At 39.4% G+C, this 19437-nt stretch overlaps 1 protein-coding gene across 27 annotated transcripts in view; it reads right to left on the reverse strand.

Moving 5' to 3' along the window:
- Positions 1-19437, reverse strand: part of celf2 (cugbp, Elav-like family member 2) — a 120768-nt gene that overhangs the window by 48187 nt on the left and 53144 nt on the right. For all 27 annotated transcript variants that reach the window (XM_066705056.1, XM_066705073.1, XM_066705076.1 and 24 more), the window contains exon 3: positions 155-237. In XM_066705056.1, coding sequence (XP_066561153.1) covers positions 155-237 — 83 coding nt within the window. The remainder of the gene's footprint in view (positions 1-154; positions 238-19437) is intronic.

Here is a 19437-nt window from a genome sequence, read left to right on the forward strand (position 1 = left end):
TGTCCACAGCTATCTTAAGCACAGGATATGCGATAGGTTGCAAGAGCGTAGCTTCAGGAAAGATAAATTAGGTAATACTGTTTTGGAGTTTATCAATTTCTACACACCTGACAGATAATGATAAATAAGGTCTGCTTAAAGTAAACATACTCACCCCAGATAAGGTTTTAATATTATGCAGTGCATTCTGTGCCTCAAGTGCAGCTTTTCTTGTATAAAATGTTACAAAACAGCAACCTGCAAGAAAGGAGAAAGATGTACAATGAAAATCTGAAAGGGAGAACAGATGACAGATTTAAGAGAAAGGCTGAAATACATATTAATTACACACAATCTTTTCACAAAGCAATAATGCTGAATGTGTAAAATTATAGCTAAATGCACTAAAGCTAATTTTTACATTTACGAGTACATTCAACTGCAATACATGAATAGCATATTTGAAACTGTAATACCAGGAGGCTCTCAAATAGATATAACCTTTTCTTTTATTAAGCTTTACACACTGTAATACATCTGTGTTTAAACATCATATCATCTCGCTTCATATATTTAAACAAACCAAACATATAATGCAAATCAAGAACTAAAACAAAATAATCAGCTGCTAACTAAGAATGCCATATCTTCAGAGTATATTATTTTTCAGTGCATGGAAATAACCCTCATAATTTTGTTTTAGGTATAATACCAAAGATATTTACTAAAACAACAAAATTAAGTATTATTGTCTACTCTGTACCTTGATTCAAATAGTAAGGGCATTTTATCACCAATAATGCTCATGACAAATTCAAATTCAACACATCAATAGTTGAGCATTTGGGAATTCATCTGAGGACTGCCAGAAGCCAGAGTGACAGATCAAGGGATGAGAACCCTGCAAGGTAAGAAACCGGGTACCAGCAGCGTTGCACACGTCAGTAGAGCTTCAATTCGGCCTACTTTACAGGCAACACAGGTGCACTGTTTATACATGTGTGGAAACCTAACTTGCAAAAACATCTCTTGCTTATATAGTGAAATCTGTTACCTGGGGGCCAACAGTTTGTCCTGAGGAGCCAATTCAACTCCTATATTATGAAACATCTGTATAGCAGATTTCCTTTTAATTGAAACTCGGAAAACAAAAAAAACATGCTATTCTGTTCATGTCACTCGGGAGGATATTATAAAGTCAGAATAAAACTAACCGAGATATGAGAAAGCTGTGATTATATATGTTAGCATACTGTAACAGACGGGAAATAAAAAAACACTTATACGTACAATGTGGGACACACTGTGTACACACTGTACAAAATTAGTCTGAGAACTAATCTAATTTCAGCTACAACTATAACAGCAAAATATATTACTGTATATTTAACTTTGGTTGTACAGCGAATCATGTCAACTTTCCATTACCAAGCACCACCACCACAATTTGCAGAAATACAAACTTGGAAACATAAGGACAATAAATAAATAACTTTTTATTTTACATTCTAGCAGTCATGAATAGTTGTCACATTGTTGCAACTGGGGACAAATGAAAAGGCATTTACAAGCCCAAGTTCCAAAATGAATTTAGTTCTTGCAGCCAGGTTGGTTGGGTGTGAATAAACTTAAAAGATACAAAACAGTTTTCTCAATTATATATATTTAAAATGCATGTTTTTTTTATTGTATGGAAAAGTAGCAAAGCTAATGTGAAACTTTTCAAATTCGTTTTGTATACATTCCCTGTCTTCAGGCACGATAAAATAGGGTAGTTCTCTAAACTGGGACATTAAGCAATGATTTTAGTATTTGATTCCTTTTTTGTTGTTGATTCACTGGACTGGATCCTGAATGCTTATCTGAATTCTTTACTACAGGTTAAACGGTAATGCCTTTCAGCTAGCTGTGCCTGATGGTTCCTGCAAAACAAGCTACAGGAAGCCGTGTAGATCCCTGTAGTCCTTTTAGAAAACAAGGCCTAATTTACCTAGCCTTTGGATGACTTACCAGGGTGTCTCCCAGTATTAATTAAAAACTGCCTGCAGATCAAAGCCTCCTCTATCCAAACCCGAACCTGAAATCCAAGCCGATCCAGAGACCATGCGAGAGGCCAATTATTTCTGGGTACTAATGTGCTACCATAAAATGACAGCGAAAATTGAAAACCAGGTCCAAGAGACCCTAACACCACCCACCCCCTGTGAAATCAGGGACACGACTGCTGCAGCAGAGCAGTTCTGTGTGCTAGGCATCTAACTGTTCATAAGTATCATTTATACAAAACAAACAAACAAATAAATAAATAAATAACGGCAAGAAAAAGAGAAAGAGAAAGAATGAAATCCTCAGGGGCCTTTTTCATAAGCATGTTACAAATACATTGCAGGTAATTGGGCACCTGCTCCATTTTCCTGTCATCGCAGAGAAGCAGTTGGGGAGTTCTGCTGCAAAGAGCACACTCAGTCATTGCGAACCTCTGGTGAATAGGCCTGCTCTCGATACATGTCCTACAACTGGAAAATTGAAGCGGGTTTGACCTAGATTGGTTAAATTCTTCTACGATTTCAAGCCTTTTGGGAGTGGATCAGAGGACTAACGTGAACCAGTCTGTGTACTGCGACACTTTCCCCATCCATTACGTTAATTCTGGCTAAAGTGCACCACAGACAGGAATGATATCAAGGACAAAATTACCCCACTCTGCTTTCCATAATTTAAATAAGCCACTTAACTTTAAAGCATCTTAGGAGGCTTCGCAGGTTTTATGTATTTAATGCTGACAAATTAAAAGGTTGATGAAAAATATAAAAGGATGTCCTGTGTTGACACAAAATACAGTTTCTGCACATGATTCTTTATTTTATTTGATATTTGTACTAAAGTTAACCAAGGAGTATCTGAAGGGGTGGGAGTATAGTAAAGCAAGAGGCACTCATTCATAGTTTTTCCCCATTTTGCCTGACCACCAAATGTCACGAGCTCAGGGCGCAGAGCAGAGCATGAGGTTGATCACAAAGGAGTTTAAAATACAGACCATGCTTAATTTCCAATCTTACGGCAGCCTTGTTTGAGGCTATAAACCTCTGTGGTAAATTACCCACGTTTGAGTGCTTTAATCCATGGTCAAAAACTGAGTGTGGCACCCTAAGAAGGAAACTCTTATTCATTCAAGAGAGGATATGACAATTAAACTATACCTTTATTGTCTGATGGCAGTTAAAGCAAGCCTGGTATAAAAGGGAATGGTGTGCCGACACCTCCATTACTGTGACCGTGTCTCTTTCCGATACTTCACACACAGATCATGTTTTAGTTTGATGTATAAAAATCAGATTGTACTTTCCCTCTGTGCTCTCAGACACAACTCAGAGCACCTGATCTGTACAGCCCAAATAAGTGACAAATACCCAAGGGCCTGGACTGGGCCAGCCTGCACACTTCTCAGGTCCAGGGGAGGTACATTACTGTAATAGCTCCTGTACAGATTGAGTCTTTTACATCCACACAGCACAATGCAACATTTAAAACTAATTTTACATTATGCAATTGTGTTTTGTACCAAAAGGGTGAATCGGACATTACACAATTCTAATGTCCTTCTTTCCTCCTCTTTTGCATCAAGCATAGTCTTCAGATAACCAAACAGATTGTAAATGAGTGAGATGTAAGCGATCAATTTGCCGTAGGTTAATATGCATGAACATACTGTACATTCTGCACATGTTCAATTGTGACTTCAAAAAACAAAACAAAACAAAAAAATGGGCACAATGATTAAACTGATTGTACAGGTGCTGTATTGTGGGAGTCAGTCATATGTGATTCCCTTTCAAGGCAAGAGTGACATAAAAATGTTTTGGAGCCCCTTGATGATGTTTTTCATTATTATTAATGATCTATGTCATCAGCCTATATCGATCCACTACTGGATGAAGGCCTTCCCAAGATGTTTTCACTGTTTTTGATCTATAGCTTCCCTTTCCCAAGTCACACACCTGCAAAGATTATCATTTCATCTTCTCATCTTTTATGTGGTTGTTTTCTAGGTCTTTTTTTAATCTCTTGGAATATATATATGCTTGTCTCAGAAGTAAACACACCAGATAAATGGAACGATGCGACTGTCATTCTCCTTCTCAAGAAAGAAGACATGGAAGATCTGAAGAACTATAGGTCCATTAGTCTACTTCCCATCTTATACATAGTATTTACAAAGATATTGACACATCAACTTCAAGACACCCTGGGCTACACACAACCAAGAGAACAAGCAGGATTCAGAAGAACATATAACATGATAGATCATATACAAGTTGTACAAGAAGTACTGGAAAGATTTAGAGAATATGAGCTGCCTCTGTGCCTGGGCTTTGTGACTACGACAAAGCATTCAATATATACAAAATCAGTCAACATAGCTGTAAGAAATCAAAATATTGAGGAAACCTATATAACTTATTAAATATATCTATCACAATGCTACATCAACAATCCGACTCCACCAAGACACTAAAAAGATCGAGATTTATAAAGGAGTATGTCAAGAAGACACAATCTTTCCAAAACTCTTCACAGCAACTCTTGAAGTGTACAAGACTTTGAACTGGGAAGAAAAGGGAATAAAGTTAAACCACTTATTTGAACAATTTATGTTTTGCCAATGGCTGTCATATTTGCAAAAACAACCTGCCGTTTCCATTTTAAGAAGTCTCAAATGCAAGCAAGAAAACCAGACTTCAGATGAAACCATAAAACCAAACTCATATTTAACCACTTTGTTAAATCTAGGAAAAGGTAGGCAGATCAACCCATACTCAAAGTCAAAAGTTATGTCTACCCTGGACAACAAATCAGTCCAGACAGAGGGAGATATTACAGACAAAATCAATGAAGAGTAAAAATGGGATGAAGTGCATTTGGAAGAAATACCATGCTGTTGAAAGGAAATCTACCCATTTGCCTGAAGATACAAATATTTGATCAATGCATACTAATAATGCTCATTTATGGCTGTGAAACCTGTTCATTTAATGCAAAAATGATACAGAAACGTCAGATGAAAGAAAGAGGTATGGTAAAATGTATTATTGGAATAATAAGTGATGGAAACAGAAATTAATGGATCTATGAACAAGTGAAAATGTTAAAATGGCAATGGGCTGGACATATTTGCAAGAAGAAAAGATCAAAGATGGACAAAGGAAGCTATTGAATGGATCCCAAGAGATTAAAAAAGACCTAGAAGATGACCACATAAAAGAAGGTAAGATGAAATCATAAATTTTGCAGGCGTGACATGGAAAAGAGAAGCTGTAGATCGAGTAGGTTACTACACTATAATATACATTAAGTGAAATAACATCCCAAACATCCTGCATCCCAAAAACACCTGCAGAGACTTCCGCTACTCAGCTACTCAGGGTGAGAGAATTTCATTACAGCGCTGCCAGGGCGTTTAGACCGGGGGGGGGGGGGGCTCCTCTTTCTTTTTCTTTTTTGCATTCTACTACATGGGAATTCACACCACTATCCCTCCTATTTAATCATGCCTATATCTACAGACTTGACACCACTTCATAAATATTACTGCATGGCCAGGAATGTGAAATGGAAGTTATCACTTCCATCAGTGCATTATCCCCGATATGATGATTTCCTACCGGCGAAACATACATCTGGTCCCTGCCGTGGCTCTCCCCCCTACCGCACACCTTGAATGGGAATCACCTTAACGTTGTTTGATCCATGAAGCCTCATTTATTCCAGTGGCAAGTGCCAAATGTATTGCCTTGGCTAGGTCCTTTCAGGAGAAATTGGCTGTCAGCTGTAATTCCATGCAGACAGTGCTCCAATATTTTCTCCCTGCTTAAACTTTAAACCCGAATTCAGCTCGGCTCCAAAAAACAAAAGCTGATCTCAGTTGCCGGATGAATGAATTTACAACACATTACAAGGAAGCCTGCAGGCTCCTTGCAGTTCTGGCAACTAATGCCAATTTATACCTGCGGCTTAACTGTGTCACTTAAAAGGGACCAGAATTAGCATCACTTGAGTCGCATGGGAATGACTGACAGTCTCTCTCTGATTTACTTTACCTTAATGTCCTCTTCTTAGGTGATTACAGAAACAGGTGCCACTTCCAAAAAGGGAGGGGGCGGGGGTGTAAGAACCACTTGAGACTGTGAAACAGCTAAAGGGCCTGTGAGCACCCAGCTAGCGGAGAGGCAGAAGGAAGTAAGAGTCTACAGTAGGCGCTTCTTGCACTGAAAAGGGACTTATATCCTAGCCAAGAGTAATACGGAGATAAGTGGATAACACATGGTTTCCAGGACTTGAACAGTGCTTTGAATTAATGTTGCACCTCAAAGTGCCGGCCTTTCACCTCAAGGATATGATCTTAATTGCGACAGAGACGGATGACTGAAATCTGTTAATACTACAGGCTGTAAAAGGGTTGACCGATGGCCTAAGTTAAAGTCTTCGAACTATCATATACCTGCAGGACCAGAGGCAAGAACACAAGGCTGTTTGTCTGCAATTTAGAAAAGTACAATTTAAAAACTGGGCTTATCATACATTTAAATATTCCAAGATCATAAAAATTACCTGTATAATGAATCTTCAATATCTTTTTAGGGATTTCGGAACTGCCCCCTTCTCCCCGCCTATCCCATCCACATAAAACACATGCAGTATATTTAAGAACAGTGACTGAATACATAGCACTGAGCATTTTAAATAGTTTACTGGAATCGATTAGAAGACTGCAGTTTTTTCTTTATAATGGCTTCATTTGTCATTCCTAATTTCATGTTTTTTAAGCAGATTTTTGTTTCGCCAAAAAAAAAAGAACAGACATCTTGGGGAGGTCTTCCAAGCACTGCTTTTATAAGCCACATTTTCACTTTGATCACCAATTGATTACTGTGGGAAAGTGATCGCCTTCTGCAATGGCATTTTTCCCAGGTGGGAAACAGTTGACATCAACTCAAAAGTAGGAAGGGTGGATGTCACCTGTCTCTTAATATATTAAAAGAGTAAATTAAATTGGTGGATAGATTGTTGTTTGTAGTTGATGAGCATACAATGCAAAGCTAAATCAGATTGAACATGGCAGAATGAAAAAATGAATGACTGATGAAACTCGTATCAGACTCTTCCATCCAGTGACATGCAAATGTCACCATCAATTTTAATTTGGAAGCAGCAGCTAATATTGTCCACCTTACCCCTTCATAATTCCTCCTCTTTTCCTTTGAATGACATGAGAATTACCCCCCCCCCACATCATTCATTTATCCAAATTAGTTGGGTTTGAACATGGAGGATTTCAATAACTAGGTAATTACCATACAGCATTAGGGGGGAAAGGAAGGATAAACATCTCACTAAAAATAGACCGGGTGAATAAATATCCAACCAGACAATCTGAACAATTAGGAATAAATATGCAAGATTTAATTAATTATGTACAATGGAAATATGGAAGAGAAAGAAAAGGCTTATCGTACATTTAAAGGGAGGATGCACAGATGACTACTGAGGAATGGAGCAGTGTCCCAGCGTTCACGTCTGTAGTGAAAAATTACTCTAGGAGTGGAATAAGGAAAGCAGAACAGAGTGAAGACATTTTAATTTTTGCAAATGAACAATCAGTTTCCCTACAGATCCTGGAAACACTCGACTTTTGTTCTGTACTATGCTTCTTCCCAAAAAAAAAACATATATAGTCTGTTATGTCAAATGAAGCTAAAGATTATCAGAGCTAAAATGACCAAGGAAGGACAACATTATTAAATTGAATCATTTTCAATGCTGACATTATTTCTCTTCACTTCACCAACACAGAGCATTTTCAGTCCCTCTCTCTCTACTAAGATGCAATAGAAGTACATTTGTATATGAAATCGAACATCCAATTTGAACTGGATGCCACACAGAAGCTGATATGTGGCTTCGATGTGCATCACTCCTCTCATTCAGACCCTGTATAAAAGTATGGCAGAGGACTTGGAGAGCAGTCAAATGCAAGTCCAGCCATTCTGAAAACATGCCGCTTTCATTCGATACATAATGTATTACACACAACCTCACCACTGCGATTCTTTGGCAAGTGGGTGCCAATTGTGTTTTTCTACATGGCAAGAGGAGTAACTTTTATAGCACTTGCTCAAATGTATCTCGGGGTTAGCATGACATCATCGTTAGGAAAATTCAAGATTAGAATATGATTTGTATGTTCTTTTTTACCCACGTTAACAGGGACAGCACCGGAAGACAAGCACAGGTCAAACACAGCCAAAAACATTAAGGTTGGGTAGCTGGAGGAAAGCATTTGCTGCAAGCATTTGGTTTGTGAAAGATGGGTCAAATATATCTCAGGAATTCACACTGCCTTTCAGCTGCTCATCTCCCTCGATTTGAGAGGAACTCACAGATTACAGCGTGATTGCTGTGATTTACAGCAACAGCTGATGCCTCACACTTCACTGTTAATTGGGCTGAACAAGACACAATGCATCTCCAGACTCCCTGTTCATCAAACCCACCTTCAGTATGGCAGAAACAACCCCCCAAAAAAGCCACAGAACTCCCAGATATGATTTACTGACAGCCACAGAGTAATTTAATTTGAGGATACTGCTTATGTCTTATTACATTCTAATTGGTCATACTGCTTTAAAAAATGGGTTTCATATGGAACACCTTTGGAGGGAATGAAATTCATTAAGACAATGATTCAAATTAATCCAAAGAAAAGGCATAGAGGCGTTTGAGTTAAAAACTGATGAATCACCACAATCCCCTTAAAATCTTTTTATAAGCGGCCTTGAACATTATCTGTATGGACAGTCAATCAGTGGCATATGGATAGGCAGATTGGGACAGGGTCAGGCTGTGGTGTCTCTCTGTCTACAGGTCACTGAGGCGTCTAAAAAAAAATATTACCCTTATAAGAAATGAACCCGACACCAAGGAAATAAGGGTAGTGAATATATTCAGACCCTCCCCCCCACTTTATCTACAGATGACAGAACAACTTAAGATAACACAATTACTGTTTGAAAAACGTTTCTTCAATATGAAAATGACCAGTACATTGCGAAAGTAAAGTCTCATTTCTCAGTATGATTTAGGAATCAAATTAATAATCATCATGAATATACAGCTCTAAATGAAGACATTAAAAAACCATCATGTTTTCAATTTAGGGTTAATAATCAGGATATTTTCCACCCTCTCTTTGGCACAGCTGCAATGTTCTTGGCCTCAAGTGGGAGGCAATGAGGAGCGAGGATTAGAAAGATAAATGACATACAGTGTGCAGTGCCAATTCACATAAAATATCACCGGCTTGGAAATGTTTGCCGAATCCATTTCTCTTCCTAATTTTCATTGTGTGTTTAAAGAGAGTTTAGCAGGAACACATTTACTCAAGTTATTTACAACTGTCCAGTTAGAGAACGTGTGGGCTGGATTTATCAGGGTTAGTAAAAAAATAATAAAAAGATGCACATCATTTCTGAATTCTCTTTCACTGTCATTTGATGCTCTAAGACATCAGCTATATAAATCTGTCAATCTTTTCCCTTCTACTTCAAACTATTGGGTAGTGTCTTGGTATTTATTGTTTTTAAATAACTACTGAAAGATTACTTGCTGGTCAAGATAAAAACTTTTATATATATAAATATATATTTAATATGTGTATATGTATATACATATATATTTAATATTTGTGTGTATATGTATATACATATATATTTAATATTTGTGTATATATATATATATATATATATATATATATATGATAGTACTGTGCAAAGGTTTTAGCCAGGTGTGAAAACATGCTGTAAAGTAAGAACGCTTTCAAAAATATGTTCAAAATGTTAATAGATTAAATTAATCAATTAACTAAAGGCAAAGTTAGTGAACAGAAGAAAAATCTACATCAAATCCATATTTGGTGTGACCACCCTTTGCCTTCAAAACAGCATCAATTCTTCTAGGTACACTTAGAACATAAGAACATAAGAAAGTTTACAAACGAGAGGAGGCCATTCGACCCATCGTGCTCGTTTGGTGTTCATTAATATCTAAGTGATCCAAGGATCCTATCCAGTCTATTTATAAATGTTCCCAAACTTTCAGCTTCTACCACATCATTGGGTAGTTTATTCCAGATTGTGACTACTCTCCGTGTAAAGAAGTGTCTCCTGTTTTCTGTCTTGAATGCCTTGAAGCCCAATTTCCATTTGTGTCCCCGGGTGCGTGTGTCCCTGCTGATCTGAAAAAGCTCCTCTGGTTTGATGTGGTCGATGCCTTTCATGATTTTGAAGACTTGGATCAAGTCCCCACGTAGTCTCCTCTGTTCCAGGGTGAAAAGGTTCAGTTCCCTCAGTCTCTCAGTAGGACATTCCCTTCAGACCTGGAATGAGTCTGATTGCTCTCCTCTGAACTGCCTCTAGAGCAGAGATATCTTTCTTGAAGTGTGGAGCCCAGAACTGTCCACAGTATCCAGATGAGGTCTAACTAGTGCATTGTACAGTCTGAACATTACTGCCCTTGTTTTAAATTCTTCACTTTTTGACAATATACCCTAGCATTCCGTTTGCCTTTTTTATTGCTTCCCCACATTGCTTGGATGGAGAAAGTGAGGAGTCCACATAGACTTGTACAAAGTCAGGGATTTTGTAGGCATATAGTCAGGTGTATGATTAAACAATTATACCAAACAGGTGCTAATGATCATCAATTCAATATGTAGGTTGAAACACAAGCATTAACTGAAACAGAAAGAGCTGTGTAGGAGGAATAAAACTGGGTGAGGAACAGCCAAACTCAGCTAACAAGGTGAGGTTGTTGAAGACAAGACACAAGGTAGTTCTACTGCATCAGCAAGGTCTCTCCCAGGCAGACATTTCAAGGCAGACAGATGTGCTGTCTAAGCTCTTTTGAAGAAGCACAAAGAAACTGCAACGTTGAGGACTGTAGACGTAGTGGTCGGCCAAGGAAACTTACTGCAGCAGATGAGACACATCATGCTTACTTCCCTTCACAATCGGAAGATGTCCAGCAGTACCATCAGCTCAGAATTGGCAGAAAACAGTGTGACCCTGGTACACCCATCTACTGTCCGGAGAAGTCTGGTCAGAAGTGGCCTTCATGGAAGACTTGTGGCCAAAAAGCCATACCTCCGACGTGGAAACAAGGCCAAGCGACTCAACTATGCATGAACATACAGGAACTGTGGTGCAGAAAAATGGCAGCAGATGCTCTGGACTGATTAGTCAAAATTTGAAAAATTTCTGGGTGTAGCAGAAGGCAGTTTGTTCACCGTAGGGCTGGAGAGCGGTACACGAATGAGTGTCTGAAGGCAACAGTGAAGCTTGGTGGAGGTTCCCTGCAAGTTTGGGGCTGCATTTCTGCAAATGGAGTTGGGGATTTGGTCAGAATGAATGGCAGATACTTATCCATCATGCAATACCATCAGAGAGGCATCCGATTGCCTCAAATGTATTATGCTGCATGACAACGACCCCAAATATACAGCGACAGTCATTAAGAACTATCTTCAGCGTAAAGAAGAACAAGGAGTCTTGGAAGTGATGGTATGGCCCCCACAGAGCCCTGATCTCAACATTGAGTCTGTCTGGGATTACATGAAAAGAGAGAAGCAACTGAGGCTGCCTAAATCCACAGAAGAACTGTGGTTAGTTCTCCAAGATATCTGAGCCAACCTACCTGCTGAGTTCCTTCAAAAACTGTGTGCAAGTGTACCTAGAAGAACTGATGCTGTTTTGAAGGCAAAGGGTGGTCACACCAAATATGGATTTGATGTAGATTTTTCTTCTGTTCACTAATTTTGCGTTTAGTTAATTGATGAATATAATCTATTAACATGTCTATTTTTGAAAGCATTCTTACTTTACAGCATTTTTTCACACCTGCCTAAAACTTTTGCACAGTACTATATATATAGGCATATACACTCACCTAAAGGATTATTAGGAACACCATACTAATACTGTGTTTGACCCCCTTTCGCCTTCAGAACTGCCTTAATTCTATGTGGCATTGATTCAACAAGGTGCTGAAAGCATTCTTTAGAAATGTTGGCCCATATTGATAGGATAGCATCTTGCAGTTGATGGAGATTTGTGGGATGCACATCCAGGGCACGAAGCTCCCGTTCCATCACATCCCAAAGATGCTCTATTGGGTTGAGATCTGGTGACTGTGGGGGCCAGTTTAGTACAGTGAACTCATTGTCATGTTCAAGAAACCAATTTGAAATGATTCGACCTTTGTGACATGGTGCATTATCCTGCTGGAAGTAGCCATCAGAGGATGGGTACATGGTGGTCATAAAGGGATGGACATGGTCAGAAACAATGCTCAGGTAGGCCGTGGCATTTAAACGATGCCCAATTGGCACTAAGGGGCCTAAAGTGTGCCAATGAAACATCCCCCACACCATTACACCACCACCACCAGCCTGCACAGTGGTAACAAGGCATGATGGATCCATGTTCTCATTCTGTTTACGCCAAATTCTGACTCTACCATCTGAATGTCTCAACAGAAATCGAGACTCATCAGACCAGGCAACATTTTTCCAGTCTTCAACTGTCCAATTTTGGTGAGCTTGTGCAAATTGTAGCCTCTTTTTCCTATTTGTAGTGGAGATGAGTGGTACCCGGTGGGGTCTTCTGCTGTTGTAGCCCATCCGCCTCAAGGTTGTACGTGTTGTGGCTTCACAAATGCTTTGCTGCATACCTCGGTTGTAACGAGTGGTTATTTCAGTCAAAGTTGCTCTTCTATCAGCTTGAATCAGTCGGCCCATTCTCCTCTGACCTCTAGCATCAACAAGGCATTTTCGCCCACAGGACTGCCGCATACTGGATGTTTTTCCCTTTTCACACCATTCTTTGTAAACCCTAGAAATGGTTGTGCGTGAAAATCCCAGTAACTGGGCAGATTGTGAAATACTCAGACCGGCCCCGTCTGGCACCAACAACCATGCCACGCTCAAAATTGCTTAAATCACCTTTCTTTCCCATTCAGACATTCAGTTTGGAGTTCAGGAGATTGTCTTGACCAGGACCACACCCCTTAATGCATTGAAGCAACTGCCATGTGATTGGTTGGTTAGATAAATGCATTAATGAGAAATTGAACAGGTGTTCCATAACATTATGACCACTGACAGGTGAAGTGAATAACACTGATAATCTCGTTATCATGGCACCTGTCAGTGGGTGGGATATATTAGGCAGCAAGTGAACATTTTGTCCTCAATGTTGATGTGTTAGAAGCAGGAAAAATGGGCAGCATAAAGATCTGAGCAACTTTGACAAGGGCCAAATTGTGATGGCTAGACGACTGGGTCAGAGCATCTCCAAAACTGCAGCTCTTGTTGGGTGTTCCCGGTCTGCAGTGGTCAGTACCTATCAAAAGTGGTCCAAGGAAGGAAAAGTGGTGAACCGGCGACAGGGTCATGGGTGGCCAAGGCTCATTGATGTACGTGGGGAGTGAAGGCTGGCCCGTGTGGTCCGATCCAACAGACGAGCTACTGTAGCTCAAATTTCCGGAAAAGTGAATGCTGGTTCTAATAGAAAGGTGTCAGAACACACAGTGCATCGCAGTTTGTTGCGTTTTGGGCTGCGTAGCCGCAGCCCAGTCAGGGTGCCCATGCTGACCCCTGTACACTGCTGAAAACACCTACAATGGGCACGTGAGCATCAGAACTGGACCACGGAGCAATGGAAGAAGGTGGCCTGGTCTGATGAATCACGAGTTCAAGGTGTTGACTTGGCCTCCAAATTCCCCAGATCTCAATCCAATCGAGCATCTGTGGGATGTGCTGGACAAACAAGTCCGATCCATGGAGGCCCCACCTCGCAACTTACAGGACTTAAAGGATCTGCTGCTAACGTCTTGGTGCCAGATACCACCGCACACCTTCAGAGGTCTAGTGGAGTCCATGCCTCGATGGGTCAGGGCTGTTTTGGCAGCAAAAGGGGGACCTACACAATATTAGGCAGGTGGTCATAATGTTATGGCTGATCAATGTGTGTATATATATATATATATATATATATATATATATATATATATATATATATATATATATATATATATATATATATATATATATATATATATATATATATATATATATATATACACACACACATTGATTTTATATATAGATATCTATACATCTATATCTAATATATATTAGATCTAGATATAGGGCTCATACTGGATGAACCCGACATGGTGACATGATCCCTCTCTGAACATGGCAGTTTACAAAGGTGACCTGTCATTATGATTCTACTGGTGGAGCTGTGTGGATCGGGTGCTCAGAGGATATAGTTATTGTTATGATTATTGTTTTTAAGTAACGGAGTAGATCATGGCTAACCCTATTACTGTCTGTATGTTTAAAATATAAATACTTCCCTGGGAAAAGAGATAAAAACAGGGATAAAAAGTATCTGAAACAACATTGAGTTATAATTGATAATATGTAGACTGTTCCATATGGTGAATTCTAAAGGAATATGATTGAAATTAAAAAACTACAGACAAGGGCAGTCTGCACCCAACGCCACCACTTCTCTGATACACCCGGGCACCCGTCAGGCAAGATTAGCCGGTCGAATCCCCTGCTCCGTCCCTCAAAGTATTCATAACAATGGAAAAAAGGTATTCTGCCGAATTGACCACAATGGGAGAGAAGCTGAAATTGCTATCTTAATTATGCCAGATAATCCATTTGAATAAATTTACATCTCAAATGATCAGCCATGGCCTCGTCTCATGATTTGAATAAGCTCCACAACATCAAGGCTACATTAATGAAGACCTTGTACATCGTACATTTCTCATGGCTCACTGCAATTACCCAGCATAAACCAGCTTAATCCAGACAAGTTAGTGGTAATTTTCCTGCCTGCATTGGGAACTAAAGATGAATGGGCAGTAACAAGGTCTGTGTGTTCAAAAAAGGAAACAAGCTGGGAGAAAGAGGAAAGAGTGTGTGTTTATAAATTAAGTTAAAAAAAAAAAAAAAAACTCAGCCCCACAACATTGTTTTTTATAATATATAAAATAAAAAAATACAGAAGCTAAAATGTCAAATTGTCTGTACCCCTTTCTGATGTGTCTGTTTGAATGAGCAAAAAAACTAAATAAAATTAAATCTTTGGCAGCCAGCACATGCTCATTGCTCTACCTAACTTAAGCAATCAGTAGAAATTCAAACAGCAATTCTTCAGTTCAAGTGTCGAATTATCCCAATCAACCCCTTTTCCACCATTGCCCAAAATCTCACTCTAAAAGGCAGAGCAGTCCATTCAAGCCCTTCTGCTTGTAGCCCCTGCAGCTTCTCTGAACTTGAGATCAGCATTTCCCAACCAGTGTGCGCTTTTAGGCAACAGCAGGTGCACCACACACCAGAGAAATGAAGATTAAAAGATCAGAATAAACGTGTTTGATTTAAATTAAATAAGTTCCTGTCCGAATTTAAGACTGGTGTGAAGCAAAATATTTTAAGGCAAGCAGGTTTGCATTATTATTGAACATCAGTGGGGCTACCTACCTACCTTAAACCTCCAAATCTTCAGTTCAAGAATAAAAATGAATTGACCGAACACCTGAAGAGATCTGACACAATAACCCATTGTTCAATATCAGTAGGTTACCAACTCTGTGTTAGCCCCTAACAGCAGGCTGAAGACCAAACCCTAACGCACTCTAAAACTTCAAGCTAGGCCCATATCTATACTGGCTTCAGTAAAGTCAGCAGAAAAGCAAACCTAACCTTATAGAAAGTCTAAGGGGTCTCTCACCTGTGGTTTGATGCAGATTGAAGAGTGGTCTAGTTCAATTGGAGCTATATGTGAAACCTCAGATGGTGACAAATCGCACCAGGATGCAGATCCAACCAAATGAACTTAGACCACTAGACTGTGAAAGCAAATGCATTCTGGTTCACTTGGAATCGAACTGCTCCAAACAGAGGACCAAACTGTTTAAATTACGTACCCAAACAAACTGCCCAGACTTGTTGCTTCATTGAACCAAACTACAAAAAAAATGTTAAAATTTTCATAATCAACTGATTGATTGTCTGTGGTTGAAACACAAGCTTACGTTAAGCTAAATGGCACGCCTGAGCGTCTGTGTGTAGCGGTCTGAGTTCAAACATTATAATATTCCTTAGATGTCGCTGACAAATCTCCAAATGGAAAGTGGTTTTCCGCTGAAATACGCAATCATCTTTATGTTCCCTTTCTTCTGTGGTAAAAAATTAAAGCATCACATCAATGAAAGACAGAGCAAGATCACAGCACGTAAAATATTAAACAAATCTGAATTTTAGATTTTCTTTAAATGGTACTTCCCCTCAAATAAACTGTAAGAGAACCGAGCACATTTGGAAAAGTGCCGTGTGAAACCAAATGAATTGTGGTCCACATGAAGCTGCAGGTGGATGACACAAACACACCTGAAATTCAAGTTTGATTAAATTTTCCTGTTGTGAAACAAACCAAACCAGAGTAAACTTAGGGCACTTTCACAGGACTAACACTAGCCCTGACTAAAATATAAACCAAACTCTAACCCGACTGGATCAAAACATATAACCCTAATTTTAAAAGTTAAAACGTTCAAATGCAGTAAAGCAGTAGGTTGCCTGCCCTATGAAACATCTAAACATCCGTTTGGTCTGCAATCGAAGCCAACACCAAAATTTCAAGCTAGGCCCATTCAAATCTACACCCAATTGAATTAAGTCAGTCTGAAAAGCAACCCTAACCTTTACAAAGGCCTGCGTTTACTGTAGTTTACCCTAGCCCTGAACAACCTACAACCCAAATTATAATTTCATTTTAATGCAAAATTATTGAAATTAACATTCTCTAAGAACACCTAAATAATAACATTTCCTGTTGTCATAAATCACCCGCCCACCCACACATAATGTATAACGTACTGTGACGGTGTGAGGGGCAAGGCCGGGTCTTTCAGGGGAGGAGACTACAAAACCTCTCCTCCAAGACTCCAAAACCCAGAAGCCAGCAGGGCTCCTGATGACCATAGCCCGGCCCACCACTTCCTCTATAAAAGGAAGCAGGAAACAGACCAGTGTGTGCATTCTTGGCTGGGGTAGCAAGGGGTGCAGGAGGGCACAGGGCAAAGTTGAAAGTTAAAAGTTAAAAGTTGACCGATAAACTGGCTTGAGACCCTTTTTCTGTACCTGGACCATTCTCCCTCTTGAACCCTGGCCTGTATGACAACCTCCCGCGAGTAACGAACTGTGATTACAAACCTGCCTTTGCTGACTCGGGCATTTACTGTACTTATTATTATTATTATTATTATTATTATTACTGTTTGTTAGTTAGTTAGGGACCGTTTATGATTAGTTATTGCTCAAACAGAGCTAAGCTTGGTTTTGTTTGAGGGAAGCAATAAACCAACAGCAAGACTGTTTTATACCCTCTGCCTGCCTCCCTACTGTGTGTTTCAAGACCAGACCCCGCCTACAAAACAAGCCCTTTTTTCGACAGGCCCCCCAACCTGTCACAGTACATATATAAATATAGTACTCTACATGAAAATGTGTATACTTATTCCACACAAGAAATGAGATGGGTATTAGGAAAAGTCTGCACAACAACAATGAGAAAAAAAAATGCTATTAAAGCAACTGCCTTGTTCTTTTAAATATGCAGCTCAAGACAGTTCTGGCAGCTCTTTAAAGAAATAATCCTTAGGCAAGTGGGAGAGGAAAAAAACAAAACAAAAAATCACCTACAGAATCCTACTAAGTATTAAAAGAATGTAAATGTTCCTCCATGAGTGCATTCCTATTCTAAATTATTCTCTATCACTCTCTCTTGCAGTGCTTAGACAACATTCCTCGAGTTCGCCAACAGGCCTGCAGGAACATCAGCTAAGGGGGAGCAAGTGCCCTCCTACAAGGCTACAAGCGTTCAGGCGAGCGTCTAAGGAGAATATTGTCAGGCACGGCACACACAAATATTTCCTTCCATTCCTGTTAAACTCTTGCCTTCTTCATGTTAAGCCAAACTGGCACTCCCTGGCCTGAATGGGGTTGATCTAAAATCCTAACAAAAATTCACTTCAGATACAGCCCTGGGTAGAAACCAACATTGCAATTGTTCTAAACGAAAACAGATTAAAACTTAACAAAACAAATGGGCAGGCTTGTGTGTGTGAATCACCGTTTGAAATGGAAGTATTTAATTGGGTGAGACAGCAGATCGTTACTGTTAAAAGAACATTATAGGTGGTGATGTCAGAGGGACAAGCTGTGGGGGGTCTATTTTTCCGCAACTGTATTAAATTGTCTCTGATACATGAAGGTGCATGTGCCATTCATTTACATTTACCAGCATTATCGTTAGTGTGGACCTCAGGCTATGCAGCAAACAAGACATTTTATTGATCTGGCTTTTATGTAGATGATCAAGAACACATTTGTTTTAGATTTCATATCCAATAACATTACCAGGCCTTTTTTTTTCCGTCATTACAAAATAAGCAATTCAAATTAAATTGTTAACTTAGCAACTATATAGTTTACTTACTGGCGAGATAATTCTGGCATCTATGTTGTAATGAGAATCAGAACAAACTGCGTTCATGATCATTTATTTTGAATGAAAAACTCAATATCAATCATTCAGATATTATACTTTTGTAAGTATGATCATCACTGGAAATGTCAAGGTCACTTTCTCTCAAGAAATAAGCTTCACAACTTCAAGTACATGTGATGTATGAAATGCACGTCTGGAGACAAGTAGCATGTTCTTGGTGTGTCCACTCAAAAACTCCACTGGAGTATGTGTGGCAACTGGAGTATCCATATAGTCTTTACAGTGCCTCTGCCCTAAGTGTAACCCTAGCCTTACTGTGTAATCCCAACTCAATCATGACATAAATACTCCTGAAGAGTTTTTAGGTGGGCAGATTGCTAGTAATGTGCAGCAGTGAGAAGAAATGTCAGAGATTCCAGCCAGCAGCAGTTGGAGAGGTTTTCAGTGATCAGATCGGCACTAGTCACATTACAGTTCAGGCGTGTGGGATTCCCTCCCTCTGATGCATCTGTCAGTGTTTTAGCAGTCACTGCATCTTGATTTTGTACAGTACAATTATTGTTTTAATCCATTAATAAAGTCGTACACAGTGTAATTTAATTATGGAAATGCCTCGTAAGTAGAACAAATCAGTATAATTTAAAGATTCAAAACACCACAGGCAAATTACATTAACAACAGAAGCACAATCCAAAATTTCAGTGCTAGGGTTGCAGGCAAAGGGTGTGTGTGGCTACAAACAGTGGAAGTAGTTAATGATCAGAGGGAGAAGCCAAACTGAATGTTTTGTTCCTATTTTCATATTGAACAT

The sequence above is a fragment of the Amia ocellicauda genome, chromosome 5, assembly GCF_036373705.1.
Source record: "Amia ocellicauda isolate fAmiCal2 chromosome 5, fAmiCal2.hap1, whole genome shotgun sequence".
Taxonomy (NCBI): Eukaryota; Metazoa; Chordata; class Actinopteri; order Amiiformes; family Amiidae; genus Amia; species Amia ocellicauda.